This window comes from Micropterus dolomieu, linkage group LG07 (assembly GCF_021292245.1).
Source record: "Micropterus dolomieu isolate WLL.071019.BEF.003 ecotype Adirondacks linkage group LG07, ASM2129224v1, whole genome shotgun sequence".
NCBI classification, from domain to species: domain Eukaryota; kingdom Metazoa; phylum Chordata; class Actinopteri; order Centrarchiformes; family Centrarchidae; genus Micropterus; species Micropterus dolomieu.
This window is the reverse complement of record NC_060156.1, coordinates 16,795,308-16,813,163: the sequence shown is the minus strand read 5'-3', so window position 1 is coordinate 16,813,163 and position 17,856 is coordinate 16,795,308. Positions and strand designations below refer to the sequence as shown.

At 40.5% G+C, this 17,856-nt stretch overlaps 2 protein-coding genes across 2 annotated transcripts in view; one reads left to right on the top strand and one right to left on the bottom strand.

The window, feature by feature from the left end:
- The first annotated feature begins 482 nt into the window (after positions 1-482).
- On the top strand, positions 483-5,647 carry rab20 (RAB20, member RAS oncogene family). Its single transcript, XM_046053550.1, has 2 exons — positions 483-891; positions 4,448-5,647. Exons 1-2 carry the CDS (start codon positions 702-704, stop codon positions 5,044-5,046), a joined length of 789 nt encoding a protein of 262 aa, XP_045909506.1. The 5' UTR covers positions 483-701; the 3' UTR covers positions 5,047-5,647.
- col4a2 (collagen, type IV, alpha 2) overlaps positions 5,455-17,856 on the bottom strand; it is a 105,668-nt gene continuing 93,266 nt past the window's right edge. The window contains exons 24-46 of the mRNA XM_046054527.1: positions 17,579-17,623; positions 17,236-17,310; positions 17,055-17,153; positions 16,690-16,911; positions 16,408-16,569; positions 16,144-16,314; positions 15,826-15,969; positions 15,597-15,722; positions 14,942-15,123; positions 14,022-14,085; positions 13,834-13,908; positions 13,634-13,741; positions 13,404-13,511; positions 13,243-13,314; positions 12,485-12,610; positions 12,201-12,317; positions 10,822-10,983; positions 10,063-10,161; positions 9,813-9,959; positions 9,583-9,699; positions 9,022-9,213; positions 7,730-8,016; positions 5,455-6,985 (exon numbers count right to left, since the gene is read on the bottom strand). Coding sequence (XP_045910483.1) covers positions 6,731-6,985; positions 7,730-8,016; positions 9,022-9,213; positions 9,583-9,699; positions 9,813-9,959; positions 10,063-10,161; positions 10,822-10,983; positions 12,201-12,317; positions 12,485-12,610; positions 13,243-13,314; positions 13,404-13,511; positions 13,634-13,741; positions 13,834-13,908; positions 14,022-14,085; positions 14,942-15,123; positions 15,597-15,722; positions 15,826-15,969; positions 16,144-16,314; positions 16,408-16,569; positions 16,690-16,911; positions 17,055-17,153; positions 17,236-17,310; positions 17,579-17,623 — 3,155 coding nt within the window. The 3' untranslated portion in view covers positions 5,455-6,730. The remainder of the gene's footprint in view (positions 6,986-7,729; positions 8,017-9,021; positions 9,214-9,582; positions 9,700-9,812; positions 9,960-10,062; positions 10,162-10,821; positions 10,984-12,200; positions 12,318-12,484; positions 12,611-13,242; positions 13,315-13,403; positions 13,512-13,633; positions 13,742-13,833; positions 13,909-14,021; positions 14,086-14,941; positions 15,124-15,596; positions 15,723-15,825; positions 15,970-16,143; positions 16,315-16,407; positions 16,570-16,689; positions 16,912-17,054; positions 17,154-17,235; positions 17,311-17,578; positions 17,624-17,856) is intronic.

The window sequence follows — 17,856 nt, the reverse complement described above, 5'->3', positions numbered from 1 at the left end:
ACAAATCCTTCATACTTGGCTGTATACAAATCCTTCTTCCTCACTTAAACTTGGTAGACCCAAGTAACAACCATGGCCCAACAGATTAAAGGCGCAAACATTTAAAAATGTGTTGAGGATAATTTTTTAGTGCATTTTGCTAAAATGTTTGATAATGATCCTTGTATTTCCCGTTGTGTGGTATAAACTATATAACATCTTTTCTTTCAATTTCATTTAAATCTTAGATGAATATAAACATACATAAAACCTGTATCTTGAGTTTTTTGTTAATAAAATTTTAAAAGTAAGCTGTTAATCCTATTTGTTTTTGCCTTACCCACTTGTTGCTTTATTTTTTCTCTTCACTCATATATTGTGCAAGATGTCTCAATCTTAAATAGCCTAGTTTACTCTTTAAACCTGTTGACCGTACCTGAAAGGCGCAGTCAGGGTTAAAAAAAAGCACCAGTATAAATTTTAGCCCCTCCTACTTCCTGTTTCACCTCAGTTACTTTTTGAAGTTCACAGTCAGAAAACAGATTGAGAATGAGCCAACGCTGGATATCACGCTGTCAACAAATTAACTTTCGCTCATAAAATGGCGTTTTTCAGAGGAATTCGCGACCCACCTGGATTTCATTCTACGAGCTAGACCGTGTTTTTTGTTCCCTACGGATAAAAAGGGAAACAAGCTCTCCTGTAGCGGGACTGGGACAACCATGCCCGAGATGTCGAAGATGAAGAAGCCCGACGTCAAGGTCGTTATCCTGGGAGACATGAACGTGGGGAAGACGTCGCTTCTCCACAGGTACACCGAGAGGAAGTTTAAAGACACCATCAGCACCGTTGGAGGGGCGTTTTTCCTCAAACAGTGGGGACCTTACAATATCTCCATATGGGACACTGCTGGTAATACCTCGTTTATGTTATCTCTTCAGCCTTCTCCCATTGTTTGTTTCAAACTCTTATCAAGCCTCATTCCTCCAGTTCATTAACTTGTGTTTACCTGATAACGCGTGACCCACCACCTGAAGCAATCACTGGCATGTGACCGCTGCACAGGCAGCACTTTGCAAACCTGCCCCTGCGCGCTATGTGAGTCTCACATGTAAAACATGACCGATTAAACTTCTCAGTACTAGTGCTAAAACATATAATATAAAAAATGCCATGTCATATAGAGCCCTGAACAATGAAGTTTTCAGGTCAAAACAGGGCATAAACGACCCGATAATCCAGGAAAACCAACCTTTAAAACAACTTCAAAATAAATATGTGCACAGTCCCACACTTTTTTTTTAAAATAATACCAGCTGCTTTATTTACTCATTTAATTTTAGGGGACATGCTGGTCAAACTATGTGAGAAAGTCCCTTTTTAACACATTTCTTTTGGCTTTGGGAATTTAAGGTAAATATTCGTTACACATCTTCATGATATGTAGAATACAATATAAATTCATTTCATTGGAGAGAATGATAGCTTTATTAATAATGAAAGCAATTGTTTGTTCTAGATTTATTTCGTTATCATATGGTAAGATGAATTTGAAGCCCTGTAAAGTTATTGCAAACACCAGCCTAACTCCTGAACTATTAATAAAGTGATTTTGAGTGGGCCAACAGAAAACCAGCTTACACTTAAAGGCCCTGTCTGTTATTGTGCATAGACCATATACTGTTTTATTAAAAATATATATCGTGCTACGTGTGATAAGTCACTTCACTCTGTTTCCTGCTTGCCTAACAGATGTTTCAAAAAATCATGGCATGCTTTGTCTTGTGCTATATTGCCTAATATTGGACTATTCTGACATAATCAAAGTCATTGTTGTCTGTGTGATCCTGGCCATGAACAGGAGCCTGAGATTAAGGCTTCAGAAATGCCAACCACTGCTAAAGATTTGACTAAAGATGGACAATTCCAAGTGGATTTAACTTCTTATCTCAAAGTGAAAAGCCTCTAAAACTACACTGTCTTCTAAAAAGTTGTGAGTTATATTAGTAGAAGAGCCTGTCTACATGTGTTGTGGCCACCATGACAACACAAACTGCAAAGGCCCTCATTCTGCCAGATAAATTAATCTTGAAATGCAAGGAGATCTGTTTTCAATTAGCCTCCGTCATTAATCATTTAACCTTTAGGTCTCAAATGTCAAGAACAATGATGACTGTGTATCACAAGTTGCTGTTGCGTTGCCTTAAAGTTGACCAATACTTGAAAAACCCAGAGGACTTTAAACAATGATGATATGAAACCGAGAGGAAAAGCACGTTTTATGTGAAACTATAACCAGCTAATGTTGAGTATTGTTTTTTTTTTTTTTACTGTCGGAAAGGACTAAAAGGGTAAATTATCACAATTGGTTTGTTGCTGTAAATTAAGTACAGGAATTGTACTCTTGAATTAAAAGGACTGATTCTACCAGTGAGTATGTAACCATCAGTGGTGAAAAATAATTGTCATTTATATCAGGCATGTTGGTCTGACCAATTATGCCTCCTTAGTAGGCTACGAAATAGAGAATACTGCTCATTTGAATGGAATGAATGTTATATACAGAAGCTGTTATTTCACTGTAATATTGACTACATATACAAACTCCTGTTTTTCTAGAACTACTGCCCCTAATTAACCTCAATGATCACATGCTGGTGGATTAAAATTCACTTTCTCTTTAGTTAACTAATTTGGTTATGACAGGAATAATTTGGTGATCCATCTCGTTACTGCTGATGAATAAGCTTAAAACCGCACCACTTTCCAGGATTGGGTAAACATGAATTACAGTAAACCCTGTTAGCCAAATAACACACTTGACTAAAGTAGAGTTGGTGAGCCATAAGGAGGAGATGAGGAAAGGGCGGACACATAACCAGAAAGCCATTTCCTGTCTGTGTTCCCCAACTCCATGACCTCTGACAGGAGGCTGTTGTCCATGTTTTATTTAGTCACTGTTGTAGAATAATGCCAGATCAGCACTGAGTCATTCAACCATAAAGCTTTGGAAGAGTGGCAGTTATAAGGGTTGTCCTAAAATCTGTCGGATGTGTGGCTCAGCACATTGGGGGGAAAAAAAGGCTCCCTGCTCCTTTTTAATCCTCCACTGATAATGACCTTTCCAGTTTGACGGTTTAGTGTCAAAGCCCCCTATGAAGGCGTTGAAGCTGCGTACCCTGTTCCTCTTAACAGTCACATGTCACGGCTATGACAGGAAGACTTGACACCCCGTGCTTCAACCTGTCTTTTCCAAACTTGCATACAGTAGTATTTTCCAGAAGCACAGTGAGGACATAGTTAGGGGCTTTTAGTTTTTGTCACTTCAGCTAACAATGTGTAAGAAAAGAAATATCTTCCTACCTCAGACCTTCAGTGTATTCTGATATATTCCAGAAGGTATTTGTGATTTAATGAATGTAATGAATACACTTCAGTAGCATTATAGCTGTCAATTAATCAGTTGAGTGACAGAAAAGAAATCAACAAGTGTTTTGATAATCTATTAATTGTTATACTTCAATCAAAGATGCCAAATGTTCTCTGGTAATGGATTTGCTGCTTGATGGTAAACAAAATATCTTTGGGTTTTGGACACAAAAAATATAGACAAACGGGTAAATGAGAAAATCATCAGCACATTAATCAACAATGAAACTATTTATCTGCAACCCTAGATATAGATGGGTAGAAAATGCAGTCTAATGCAACAGTTCTGCAATAAATCCTACTTTCATGAAGGTTATCTGTTTCTGTTGAAACTGAGAAGTGTTGATTTGAATGTCTGGTCATTTTGCAGGATGTAGATTATGTTACTGTGGAGTTATATTTTGTTATACTGAGAGATGTTTTTTTTTTTTTTTTTGTTTAATTAGCTCTCAGTGGGGTGGACAAAATATTAGAGCAGCCTCCAAAAAGACCTATAAAGTTGAATCAGTACCTCAACATTCATAACCTTCTTGAAGTCAGGAATCATTACATGACTGCATTCGTTTTAGCTAGGGCTGGGAGATATGGCCAAAAATGTTATCACGATAAAATATTTCATATCATTTAATATTGCTAATTGTCACAATAAATGTCATCAATAATTTTTTCGTAAAACTGTTTTGTTCCAGTTACATTTCAAGCAAAAAGAATAAAGCGTTTTCGAACACTGGTTGAATAAAACAAGGGATGTGAAGATGCCTACAACACAACTAATCAGATAATTTAAAAAATCATAGTTGGGGGTACCTAATATAGTGGTAATATTATCCAATGCCCCCAGTGGTATTCACGCACAATGTTCCCTTTCAAGAATCCTGCATATTTCAACAACAAAGGTTGTTTCTGTTTTCAAACTGCTGACTATCTTGCACAACTTCTCTCTGTGCTGTGTCCCTCCGCAGCGCTGCTCATAAAGTATGGCTGTTCGAAGTCTGTGTTCATGGTCTCCGACGTTGACGAGCTCTCTCTGTCTCCTCAGGTCGCGAACAGTTCCATGGGTTGGGCTCAATGTACTGTCGAGGTGCAGCCGCGGTAATCCTCACTTATGACGTCACCAACTGGCAGAGCCTAGCAGAGCTGGAGGAGCGCTTCCTGTCCCTGACTGATACTGCTAACCATGACTGCATTTACGCTGTAGTGGGCAACAAGGCTGATCTCACAGACCCTAAAGCTCAGCTATCCCTGGATTCAGATGTGGCGTCTGAGGACCGAATTGAGTATGAGGAGGAGAGGACAGAACCAGAGGTGCTGTCTGCTTGCCCCACACCCCCTGCCTCCCCTGTGTCCTTCTCTGGGATGATTCTACAGAAACAGGTTGCCCCCGAGGATGCAGTGGCTCTTTATGGGAGAATACTGCGCTACAAGGGCCTGGAGGAAAACAGCAGCCTGCCTGCAGAGAAGATGTGCTTTGAGACGAGCGCCAAGACAGGCTATAATGTGGACACGCTCTTTGAAACATTGTTCGATCTGGTGCTGCCTACAATCCTGAGGAAGAGAAATGAGAACCGAGAGTCTCCTACCGTGGACCTGGAGGATTGCAGAGAGTCCAGCAACAAGCGGAGATCCGCCTGCTGCTAGGATCTGGCAGAGGAAGGTGGAGAGGCCGCCACCAGCGGAGACTTGTTTTTAAACAAAGGACAATCAATGGGCTGGTCTGCGCACCAAATACATACTGTGATGGTACTACTTATTTGCCTTGACTGAGAGCCAATAGCATTAATGATCTACTGGTAATGCACACAAACACATTCTTGATTCTGTGAAGTCAGTAAAAGCAACTAGCGTTCATAGTGTTCACTGACATTCTGTCTGTAAGGAAGGGAAATGAGCGCGTGCTGCGTTATCACTCGATGTTTTGAAACCTTCCACCCCAATGACTGAACCTGCACTTGATGTCTGTGAGCAAACAACACACATAAGCAGTCAATAACTGCCATTTGTTAATGTTTTGGAATGATAGTGGCACAAATGCAACAGAGCTAATTGTTGGGTGGTTGGCACATTGCACTGTGTTTATTATAGGTGTTTTCTGTTTTGTTTTTACACAAACCACTTATTTTGTTTTATGCTCCTTTTACTAGCATTGTTTATATTGTATCAGCACATTTGGAACTTTTCAATGAGTCAATACCATGTAAATTTTTAATACGCAGTCATAATAAAGTTTTTTCATTTTGCAGTCCATCTGGTCTGTCAGATTAAGATAAGATTGAGAGTAAAATGACAGAAGTATAACAAAACAACATTTTATATTTGCAATCCAATGAAATCATCATGTTATGAAATTTACAATAATTACATTACAGTTAAACAAATGTTGGTTCATGGAAATGTTTATTTCTAAAGTGTGTATAGGTAAAGTAGAACATTTGACCTACTTTCTCAATTCTGTTAAAAAAACAACTAATCTAACTCAGGATCAGATTAGTGACCACAGCAAGGATTTGCTGCACTCAGACCTTTGATCCAAGCTGTTTACATTCTGTCCTGTTGGTAGTTTGGGGCAGTTCAATAATTAGCAGATTTGTAAAGGAATATTAATGTGACATGAGTAGTATTATATGATAGAGAGATATATATATATATATATTTAAACTCTAAGGGAAGGGGGGTCAAGTTCATTCAGCTGCTATAAATACTAAGGGAATCAGTGCACTGTGTGAATGAAAAATAAAGAGTTACAGACAATTTTGCAATAGTTGATAAATGCATAAAACAGATTAACGGCTTGAAACACTGTGATATTATAAAAATAGGGTTTGTAAGAGCAATGGAATAAAAGCAGGATAATACTGTCAATAGAATGAGCCAACAGACGCATTCTTCAGTTGGCTGAGAAGCAGTGTTAGTGGCTTTTTGGTGGGCTGTACACCCTAAACAATAAAAACGTCTAGATAAACTGAAGCAGTGCGAACACAAGGGCATCTTTGGTTCAGCTGTAGTGTACGGTCTCTGATCGTTAACATTGAGTCATAGTAGCTGAGGTAATAAGTTAAACAGTAAGCACCAACCCACATTTAACACAAAAATACTTGTTTTCCCATAATGCTGTTTACCTCATTATGGATCTCTCCTGTTTTATCTACAGTGGGACGTTTCACTCAAAGCATCACAGTCATTGCATATGTGACCTCTGTGGCTCAGCGAGAAAGTTTTCCCCATCGACATTGGTCTAGTCCTTTTGTTTGGTTTAGTACATGGCTAGAGAGACAACGTTAGACCACTGTCAATGGAACAACTTTCAGCGCTAATGTAGACTCTTTCACAAGTTCTTCATGCAGACCTGGCAGCGGCTGATGCGTGACAGGAGCTGGCCTGCTTTGAGCGTCTCTGATGACGGCTCAGTGTGGAAAGACTGGTCTATAGAGGTTAGCCAGAAGCTGTGCTTGTTAGCAAAGTAGTGGCATGTGCCTTTGGCTCCGTTACACTCAATGAATGGTGTTGTGCGGAAGTCCTCCAGGCAGGAGCCAGGCGATGACAAGGACTGACCACCGCCTTCATTTCCTGCCGCTGTGTGCTGTGAAGACAAAGGTGAGAGGGAATTAAATCAGGCAGGTGTGATGTCAAACGTGTCTAAAAGACCAAAACCAACGATGAATTGACCTACTAACAAATACTGTCTCTGAAGCAGAAGCCAGACATTGCTTATTCCTCTCTGGCATAAAAACAATTAAAAATACAAAAGTGAGTCATCGTCGTACTGGGCGACATGTTCCTTACAATGAACATGGTTAACTTTGAATAATACATCCTTCTCTCACCAGCACACCAAATCTGACGCTGAAAATACACAATTTACTCTGGTTTGAGAAATGTCAGGTTTTTTTTGTTTGTTTTTGTCATGGCAGATAATGTAGCCAAATGAATCAAAAACAGAAAACTAAATAAACGATGGACGGTAGGGGGAAAATGAGGTGACTTCCTTGTCTAGAGGCAATACTGTTAGGAGATCTGTAAACCTACATGATCTCCAACAAGTTAGTATTGTACTTCCACAAAGTTAGGGGATTATGAAAAAACAGATTGGCAAAAAAATGTGGTCAAAATTAAAGCAGCAGAGGGCTGAGATATAATGACTTTGTCAGCAACATGGGTCAAGCTTCAAAAACGCTGAATCCCACAATTTCCACACCACCACTTGACAGTGCCTGCTAATGAGAGCCTTTCTGACCGGTAGACACCCACATCTCTCAGCACCTTTCGATTTTATGACTCTTGATCTTTTCATTTAAACATATTTGGAAGGAAGACCAGGACCCACCATGAGATAGGAGTAGCCGATCCACATGCTGCGCCAGCCCACAGGACACTGTGGGATGGTGATGTCCTGACTGTGGACTGCGATAGCAACTGATGGAGCTTCGCATACTGAGCAGCGGCTGATATACGGTTTGATCTCTCTCTCTTCTACGGGCATCATAGGAAGAGGAGCAGTAGTTGACAACCAGTAGGACTTATCATTTCTACTTGCATAGTAACAAATGTCTCCAGGATTGCAGTACAAGAAGGGCATGGTGTTGAACCGCGGGAGGCAGGAGCCAGCCAAACCTGAGAAGGACAACAAACCAAATTATAGACGTTTATTGACATGGCAAATTTCATAAACAAATTAAATCTCATTCCTTTAATGCAATAAATAAATTACATTAAATAAGAATGAAATAATTACCCATTTAAAAACAGATTAAGAAGTGAATTTTAAAAGATGAAAACAGCTGGGGGGGGATTTACAGTCAAAAGATCCTAAAAAGTAGTTGAACGCAACAGAGAAGTTTTTAACGTGAACCTTTAAATTATGAGATAATGTTTAAAGCTAACGTGTAGTAAAGCAGTAGCACATGTTGAATAGCATAATAAAGGCAAAGTGACTCAGTAATGTCAGTTATTAACATTCAACACCATAAGCTAGTGGCCATACCAGACCAAGTAAAGATGTAGAATCCCCTGAATCTATTCAGTGGAGCTAGGGTGCATTTTCTGACTTATGAAATCAACTTTTGATTTGCAATAGGAACAGCGGGGTATTACTTCTTTTAAAAGTTACATAGTCTTATTTTAAAGGTGGTAAAAAATTACTTTGGAAATGTGTTCCAGCTGTGTGTGGCATGACAAAGTAGTTTCTGTTTTGGAGATAGAGTTTAACCCAGTTTTGGAGTCTATAGTTTTATGGTATCACCTGTGGCAAAAGAACAAGCAGTGGAAATTATTATATCACAAGTGAGAACACTGCCAGCACTGCCTATGTACACAAGAGAAGACTGTGCCAATCAAGTCTATTCTCTCTCCTTTTCGGCCCCACCATGCCACTGTAGCTCTAATTGAAATGTGAAATTTAAAACTTAAGCACACTGGCTAGTCTAAATGTCCCCAAAAACTGCCGGCAGTAAGATCTGATGAGCCAAATACATTCAGACAGGACTGTGCTGTAACTCACACTGACATACTGTATGTCTAGACAATGCACTGATAACAGATTTTTCCCCCAGCAACAAAATAATTTGAGATGGTAGTCTCTAAGAATACTAACATGATTTATAGTTCACTCTGACTTACCAAGATCCTGGTTGTGGGCCTTTTCCTGGCCCTCGAAGTACAGCAGACTGTAGCCGTCCCACAGTTTTGACATGCCCACAGGACACATGGGCGTCTGCTCTGATTGGCTGTGTTTCACCAACAAGTAACCCACGCTGACGCTGCGGCCAGGCATACCAGGTAACCCAGGGATACCAGCGTTGCCGCGATGACCTATTGAGGAATGGGGAGTTCACCACTGTGTTTAGCAAAATGATCTAATTGTGAATTATATAATACATCCATACATACACATACTGTGCATACCATACACACATATAGGGTGCCTTCATGCATGTGGCCTAATGCTTTTATAACTTCCCTCAAACTCTGGCAATCATCTCTGCTAATATGATTACATAATCATACAAATAGACCTTGAGGAAATCTCTAGCCCCCAGTTCAGGGCTTATTCATTCACTAAACCAAGTTTCACAAAAAATAACAATTACAAACCTCTTGGTAACTAGCTCCACCTTCTTTAAATCTGTTAATCCAGGATGATTAACCTAATCCTAAACTGCAACATGGGGTCAGACGCACCTTCCATGCCTTGTAGACCGGGATGGCCCATTTGTCCAACCTCTCCACGAAATCCAGGCACTCCTGGTCTACCGCCAACCCCAGGCATGCCCTTCAGCCCAATGGGTCCCATGAAACCTGTACGGTAAGAGGATATGTGTATGTTGCTGAGCTGAACATTTCTCTTTGGTGTGCTCAAGAACAAATATTGAAGACTAGAATAACTAACCAGTTTAACTAGAATAACTAACCTGGATCCCCTGGTGGGCCTTGTGGCCCTGGTCCCCCTCTGACCCCCTTTGGTCCTTGGATACCCTGCGGTCCTGGAGGGCCTCTCTCTCCTGGAATTCTGCGGGGAACTGGAGGAGGACCCTGGTTGCCATCCAGCCCACGGACGCCTGAAACAAGGAAGGATCATTTTATAACCAAGACAAAAACACAAAAGCACATATGTGGTAACTCGTGAGCAGCCAGTATGTGTTGTGAACATGCATAATTTACCTGGGGGTCCAGTGTCTCCTTTTGGACCACGTGGCCCTCTTTCCCCCTTCACACCAGTCATACCAGGAACTCCCATCATTCCTTGCTCTCCTTTTACTCCTGTAAGAAAAAAAAGCATATGAAGACTGGACACAGGTCGAAGCTTGTGATCATATTAGCCTGCAGACAGGTGCTTCAACAAGATTTTACAGGCTGAGACATAATTATTAGCTGAATGCCAGCTAAGACTTATTAAAGAACTATTAGTACTTTACAGAGGCATCAGCAGAATTGGAAATCAAAATGTTTAACTCACAGTAGCATAAAATTACAATATCTTTCCTAGCTTAGTTTGTGGGTTTCTTTGCAATAATTAGTGGTATTTTAAGCATTTTAAAATGTTTAGGTTATTTGACTCTTGAATATAAACTGTTGACGCTATTTTTTTAGCTTATAATAATATGTTTTATTCGTATGATTATTTTATTAGTATGCTGTGTTGAATGAACAATAGAATACTGTGATATTGTTGCCAGATAATGTATCACAACAGATCATATCACAGTTTATTATGTATTGATTATTTGTTCCAACTATATATTTCTTTTGTATTGTTCAAAATGACCATGTAGACTGCAGACAATGACGTGTGACATTCATGACCTGACAACGTCCATGACAAAATTGGAAGTTAAGTTCCCCTTAAGACTTGTGGTACATCAGTAATTTGAACACAAGCTACTGTTAAAGGCTTATGGTTGAACAGAACGTCATGCTTACCTTTCTTCCCAGAAACACCAGCCGGCCCCCTGTATCCAAATTGACCTTGATCTCCTCTGAATCCTTTCCTACCAGGGAATCCAGGAAACCCATTTAATCCTGGTATACCCTTTTCTCCAGGGGGGGCGTCCACACCAGGAAAACCTCTGCTTCCAGGGAAACCTGAGAAACAAATCATTAGGAGTTAATAAATATAGTTTGTATAGAAGATAAGCAAGAATTCCTCAGTATCAAAACAAGTATTGAGTGACAGTTCAGTCAGTTATTTAGTTTCTTTAACAATCCATTTCAAGCATCATCACAGCCAGTAAATTATGCAGATTTAGTTTCAATCTGCTACAGAGCTGATCAAATATCTTATGCTTCTGTAATAGTAGCGAATTCTTTGAATCTTAACAATTAAATGAATTGTCACTTTCCTGCTGAGGCCACTGTTAGTTATCAGAATCGGATCAGTATCAGAAAGAGCTTTATTGCCAAGTAGTATTTTACACGTATGAGGAATTTTCTAGGGCGTTTACGTGGTAGACAGACAAAACATAGACTTGACATAAATAAAAGTAAAAATATATAAAATGGAATAAATAGATGTGCAAGTAATAAAATAATAATAAAACGTGTGAGTAAAAGAAAAAACAATGTGGTAGTTATTTACATGTGCATTACTCCGGAATATAGTTACTTACATTTTTATAGTTGCTATTGCTAATATTACTACTACTACTACTACTACTACTACTACTACTACTACTACTACAGCCACTGTCACAACTTTAACTACTACTGCTGCTGAGAGTTATCTACTGAGCATAACATCAGTGAACACACATTAAAAATGCTTGCTGGTGGCCTAGAGGTTAAAATGTATATATAACCATGTAGCCATCATCAGTCATCATCATGTCGAGTGTTATTCCAGCCAGGGACCCTTGTTGCATGTTATAACCTTCTCTCTTGTTCCATCTTTCCTTTCTGTTTCTCTAATATAACTATTTAATAAAGTTAAAATTACAAATGAAATCTTTAAAAATATGTTAATAATAACAACAACAACATCTAGTGAAACATTACCTTTGTTCGTTTTTTAAAACCTTTATTTATCCAGTAAAGTATCACTGAGACCCTGATTTTCCCAGGAATTTAACTGCCAACCTTCCAGTTACAAGCCTGCTTCTTTAGGCTTCCTTATTATAAAACGCATTTAATGATTAGGTGGATTAATTTAAATTTTTAAGTGATCAATTCAAACTCCTATTCATCATAAAACATAATACATTATTAGTTATGAGATATAGGCCAAAATCACTCCATTGACTGTTTAGCATGCCACATTTACTGTCCACCATTTTACTTTCTTTGATCAAACTGTATCTTCTCACCTTGGTACCCTTTAGGTCCTTTAAAGCCAGGGTCCCCCCTGGGTCCTGGTCTGTCTGGGTTACCGTCTGGGCCTACGAGACCGCGGAATCCTGGTGGTCCGGGGTGACCAGGGTCACCTGAACAAAGAAAACATGGGATTCTTTCAAGTCTGAAGAAGGTTAAATCACCTTACAACATTGATTATGTGTTGCTGTGCATCATTTGTTCTTTATTGAGAGCTCAGCAGGTTTCTTAGATAGCCAAACTTGTGCCCTATTAATGCACAAGAGTTATAATGGCTAACCTTGAGGTCCCTGGAAGCCTTTCAAACCCTCTGTGCCAGGAAAACCTGGTTGGTTGTTGAGGTCACCGCTCTGTCCCTTCTCTCCTTTGGCTCCTGGTTCCCCAGCTGGCCCAGTGGTATCCAGACCTGATAAAAGTACAAAAAGGAAAGACCGTTAAATTAGACATGGGTCTACTTAAGAAACACTGGATGTAGTGAAGAATGCAGCCAAATATTTTGAGCGACTTTCACAAATTTTCAAAAGAGTATATTTATTGCTGTAAAGCTCCTGAAAACATGGCTTCTTCAGTATTTGACTATAACACTAAATATTAATTACGGTACTAAACAAGCAAAAATTGAAGTTAAAAAAACATGCAAGTTTAATGACTAAAAAACAATCTGCTACATCGGAACTGTGTGGGAGGTGTTTGATCAGATTTGACTGACAGTGACCAAGCAAAATCATTGTCAAAAACTGTTGTCAGATTCAGATCCAAATGTCGCTAAATCCTGACTGGTGCTCAGAAGTACGTGACATCCCACCACATATTTTTCTAACAGAGCGTGTCCCTTTCAAATCACTGAGAAGAGCTCATGTTGGACCCCATCACTCACTGTAAGGAGCTAAATGTGAAAATATACTTTTAGGTCCTTTAAACTGTAAGTAATCTATATGAAAGTAGTATCTGACTAATATTTAACATTCATGGCATGCTGTAGTAGTGAAAGATGCACAGAGAGATTGTTTTTATAAATTCTGAAATGTGTTTGGATACCTGGTGGTCCGGGGATACCCTTTGATCCTTTCAGTCCATGTAATCCATAAAGACCCTTCAGGCCCGGGAAGCCTGCGCACATTTGCATAGGTCAGATGGAGCAATTCGGTGGACATGAATGTAGTTTAAAGAAAGAGAGGGCCCTGGTTTTATCATGTTACCTTTGCTTCCAGGGAAGCCCGGAAAGCCTGGATGTCCTTCTTTTCCAGGAATTCCAGGAAAGCCTTTTTGACCTTGGTTACCAGGAGTTCCCTGCTGCCCATCTGAACCTGCAGAAAGTCAGAGTCAGAGCAGTTACATTGTAATTCTGCTAAAATTTACAGTATAACATTTTAAATGACATACTTGAATTGAACAGTGTGTCATAAGGCAGTGAAAGGGACTCTCTTACCTGGGTGTCCTAATGTTCCTGGTTCACCTGGCTGTCCCTTTTTCCCTTCGATACCATCAAAACCAGGATTACCCCTGTCCCCAGTATGTCCAAATAATCCTTTCTGGCCTGTAAAGGGGGGTATTAAACATCTCATCAAGAATGAGCCTCTAATTCTCCAGAGGAGACGTAACAAAAGCTGAATGAGCTACAGTTTGTACCTGATTCTCCTGGTAAACCATCCTCTCCTCTCAATCCGGGAGATCCTGGAAGGTCTATACGAGGGCCTTTCTCACCTGTAATAGTATTCAAAAATTAAAATATATTCACTTAAAACATTTTCATCACAATGACTTTAAAATTATTATTTAGATCCCCATCTGTCTGGAGTTTAAACTTCTGGTTGTACCTTTGCCTCCCGTCCTTCCTTGCTCTCCTGATGCGCCGTAGGCTCCAGGACTTCCTTTAGTTCCCTGAAAGCAATTAACAAACATATTAAATATTAGAACATATTACTTTTGCACGAGATGTTGTGATGAAAGAAATGTAGTGGACATTTTTGAAACTTCAAAACAATAGTACAATTGCACATATGATGGCATAGTGACTTCAACAATTTTTCAAAAGAGTATATTGACAGAATGAGTGCTATAATTGAAATTAGTGGACTTAAAGGGGTCCTCCAGAAATGTAGTACTGCACGTTTCATGAAGTAGGGACAGATTAAAAAAATAATGGTCAAATTGAAGAGGTCGAGATCATTTTCCAGATTGCAACTCAATGGCATTCTTTATTAGACTCTCACTGCCTGCTAAACATCAACGTCTTTCCAACTGACCACCTTCATTATTTTTTAGCGCCGTTTTGGTCTCTGCTAACTCCTGAGAGAAATATCTGTTCCTTTAGGTGCTAAATTCTCCACTACATTCACCAACTGTTTGCCATTTGGTGCTGAGCAGGTAGTGTACAGTTGGTTTTTGGAGGGGTTTTCTTTGCTAAAGGCCTACTGCTGCTGGAGACAATGCTATGAGAGCTGTGAAAGTGAAACAAAACAGTAAAGTTGTGGCCTGTAAAAATTGAAACAACAACCTGTAGAGCTGACAGAAACGGAAGAGTCTGGTGATAATTCTCCGTGGGTTCATCAAGTAGTCAGTGGAAAGCTCCCTCCAGAGCGACAGAAGACATTATACAACTGTTTTCACAAGCTGAGTATTACTCCTCTTGATGAGTAAACTGAACTTCATCTGTAAAATTAGTGGAGTGCCTCTTGAAGCCATGATATTAGCATAGACTGAGTCACGTCAATTATCCCATTATGGCTCTGCTCACCTTGATGCCAGGCATTCCCTGAAAACCAGTAATTCCTCGATTTCCAGTTAGGCCTGGCATTCCTTTTATCCCCGGCAGCCCCTGTGCTCCTGGATCTCCATGGTAGCCTTTCTCAGTGCTGGGCTCTCCAGGAAGACCATGAGTTCCCTCGGAGCCTGGCACACCAGGGAAACCCTTAAAACCTGTGGCGATAGGGTGACCACATAAGAATAGATGAATAGATTCGGGACAGGTGAGTTGGGGATGGGCGTGGCCTCCAGTACATTACTTTCAGGGCCCACAATCAATAAAACCATAACATGTGAAAATCAAAACTCAATGGTAAAATTAAGTTTATGAATAGTCATTCATTAGGAACAAACACAACGACAGTGAATATGTAACATGTGTGTAAATCATAATCTGTTACAATTTATTTAATTCAATTCATCTCATCAGTACAGTGCCTGTCACATCTGTCTGCGCAACAGACACAAAACATTAATGTTTTATTAGGCTATAATCAAAACTCATGTTTACTCTAATCTTTGGGACAAACAGGACCGGGACAACTGCTCGTAATTCGGGACTGTCCCAAATTTTTAAGTCAGCCTATGTGGAGAACAGTAGGATGTGAGGAAGTAAAGCGTGAGAAGGAAAGATTGTAGCATCACACCTCTCGGCCCGGTGAAGCCTTTATTTCCAGGATTCCCACTCTCTCCCTTGGTTCCCTTCATGTCATCAATCACCTGGGCAGGGATATGAGGCTTTTCCCCAGGTGGACCTCTCAACCCACGATCACCTGGCAGACAGTCGTGGTTATGAGAGAGTTGGTAAGAGTTTATGTGGTAGTGCCAACAGAACACAGCAGACTTAAGACCAATTTTATATCAGAACACTCTCACCTTTCTCTCCACTTTGACCTATCACTCCTTTTTGGCCAGCATAGCCTGGCAATCCAGGTTCTCCTCTATGCCCGCTGAAGCCCTTCACCCCTGAATCACCCCTTTTCCCCTCAAAACCTGCCATGCCAGAAGACCCTTTGTTTCCTGGGAAAGAGAGGGCCACCAGAAGTCACAGAAATCTAACATTTCAACCAAAACCAAAAATATTATAATATTTAATGCTTAATTGTGTATATGTATGTATATATATATATATATATATATATATATTTTCTTTAAAAGGAGTAGATTATCAAAGTAAATATCTAAAGAACAAACCCTTCATTCCTGAAAGTCCTGGCCGTCCATCTCCACCAGGTTGTCCTGGGTCACCTGTTGGGCCACGCTCTCCAACAGCACCATCATTACCGTATGTCCCTGGGTTGCCTTTTAATCCTATTGGACCTGGAGGGCCTGGGTCTCCTTCAGTTCCCCTCTCTCCAGTTAAACCTGGGGAGCAGGTTGATGTAACCGAGGAAGGAAGGGGGATGTCAGATTTGGACAAGAACATTTCGGAGAGTGTCGCGTGTATGTTTGTCTAACCTGGCTGTCCAGTCGCACCACGCGGCCCGGTTGAACCTGCTCTCCCAGGGTCACCGGGGTAGCCATATTTTCCCGCTGGCCCAGGCCTCCCTTCCTCCCCCTGCAGGCCTGAAGGACCACTCTCACCCTTGAAGCCGATCATACCAGGCATGCCAACCATTCCTGGAGGAACATCATAAGTTAATACCTCTCAAAAAAACAAGGCAAAGCAATATTAAGTGACAGGAAGGTTAAATAAACTGTTTGAATATAAGTAAGTGACAAGGTGTATGTATGGCTAACCTGGATAGCCTGGTTCTCCTTGATCACCAGTGTGGCCTCTATTCCCTCGAAGCCCAGGCAGCCCCGGGTCACCGGGTGGTCCTGGCGATGCTCCAAAGATTTCTCCATGAACACCCTTCTCACCTTGTGCCCCGTACCGGCCAGGCAGACCAGGCACCCCAGGATCTCCTACTAAACCTTTGTGTCCAGGAACCCCCAAGTCTCCGCGTGGGCCAGAAAACCCTTTATTAGACAACCATAAATGTTAATAAAAGAAAATTATGTGGACTAAAGAGAATCTTCAAATCAAAGATCAGATCAATTATATCTATCTATCTATCTAATCTAATCTATCGCTCAGTAAGTGTTTTCTTATCACTACTCACCTGGTGGTCCTGGAGGGCCACCTTTGCCTTGATCTCCTGTTTCTCCTTTCTCTCCCTGTGGCCCAAGTGGACCCTGTGGTCCTCTTTGGCCTATAGGGCCTGTTGGTTCACAAAACATAAACAGGTCATGAAAAATGACTCAAAGCAGACAACACTCAGCACAAGCGTCTTGTTGTGTTACCTGGTAAACCTGGTGATCCACTGGCTCCCGGAAGTCCAGGCGGTCCAGGAGGTCCTGGAATAGCATTGCAAGGACCTAAGAAGAACACAGTCTTTAGGGCAACATCATGGTTGTATGTAATGGTTTTAACCGATATGTTTGTGATTTTTGTCTGCTGCCCAGCGTGGATTGTCTTTCAGAACATGACTTTATCATAACATTAGCTGGTGTTTCTGGTCACTAAATCTCAAATTGTAAATAATTCAAAAATCATAATACACCCAAGTCAAATAATCCAGAGGCAAAGCACAAAAAGAGTTGTTATAAAGGGGCAATAAGGTGAAAATGTTATTATACCAGCTACCTGTTACATCCACCTGTCCTCCATCTCCTGCTGGACTACAGCCGCCTTTCAGTAGCAAATGAGAGAGAATGAAAGACTGAGGCATTCGAAACAAGAGTTATTCAAAGCCAAAGCATTATCTCAAACAAGCTTAGCTTCAGCTGGTTTGAGGGATGCAGCCCCTGCATCAAGGTGACAACAGGAAGCGAAGAAAGAGAAGTTAATAAAATGGCAAAATATACCTGTCACGCCTTCTTTTTTAAAAAAAATCACAAGCCATTAATGTTTAACTGCTTTGC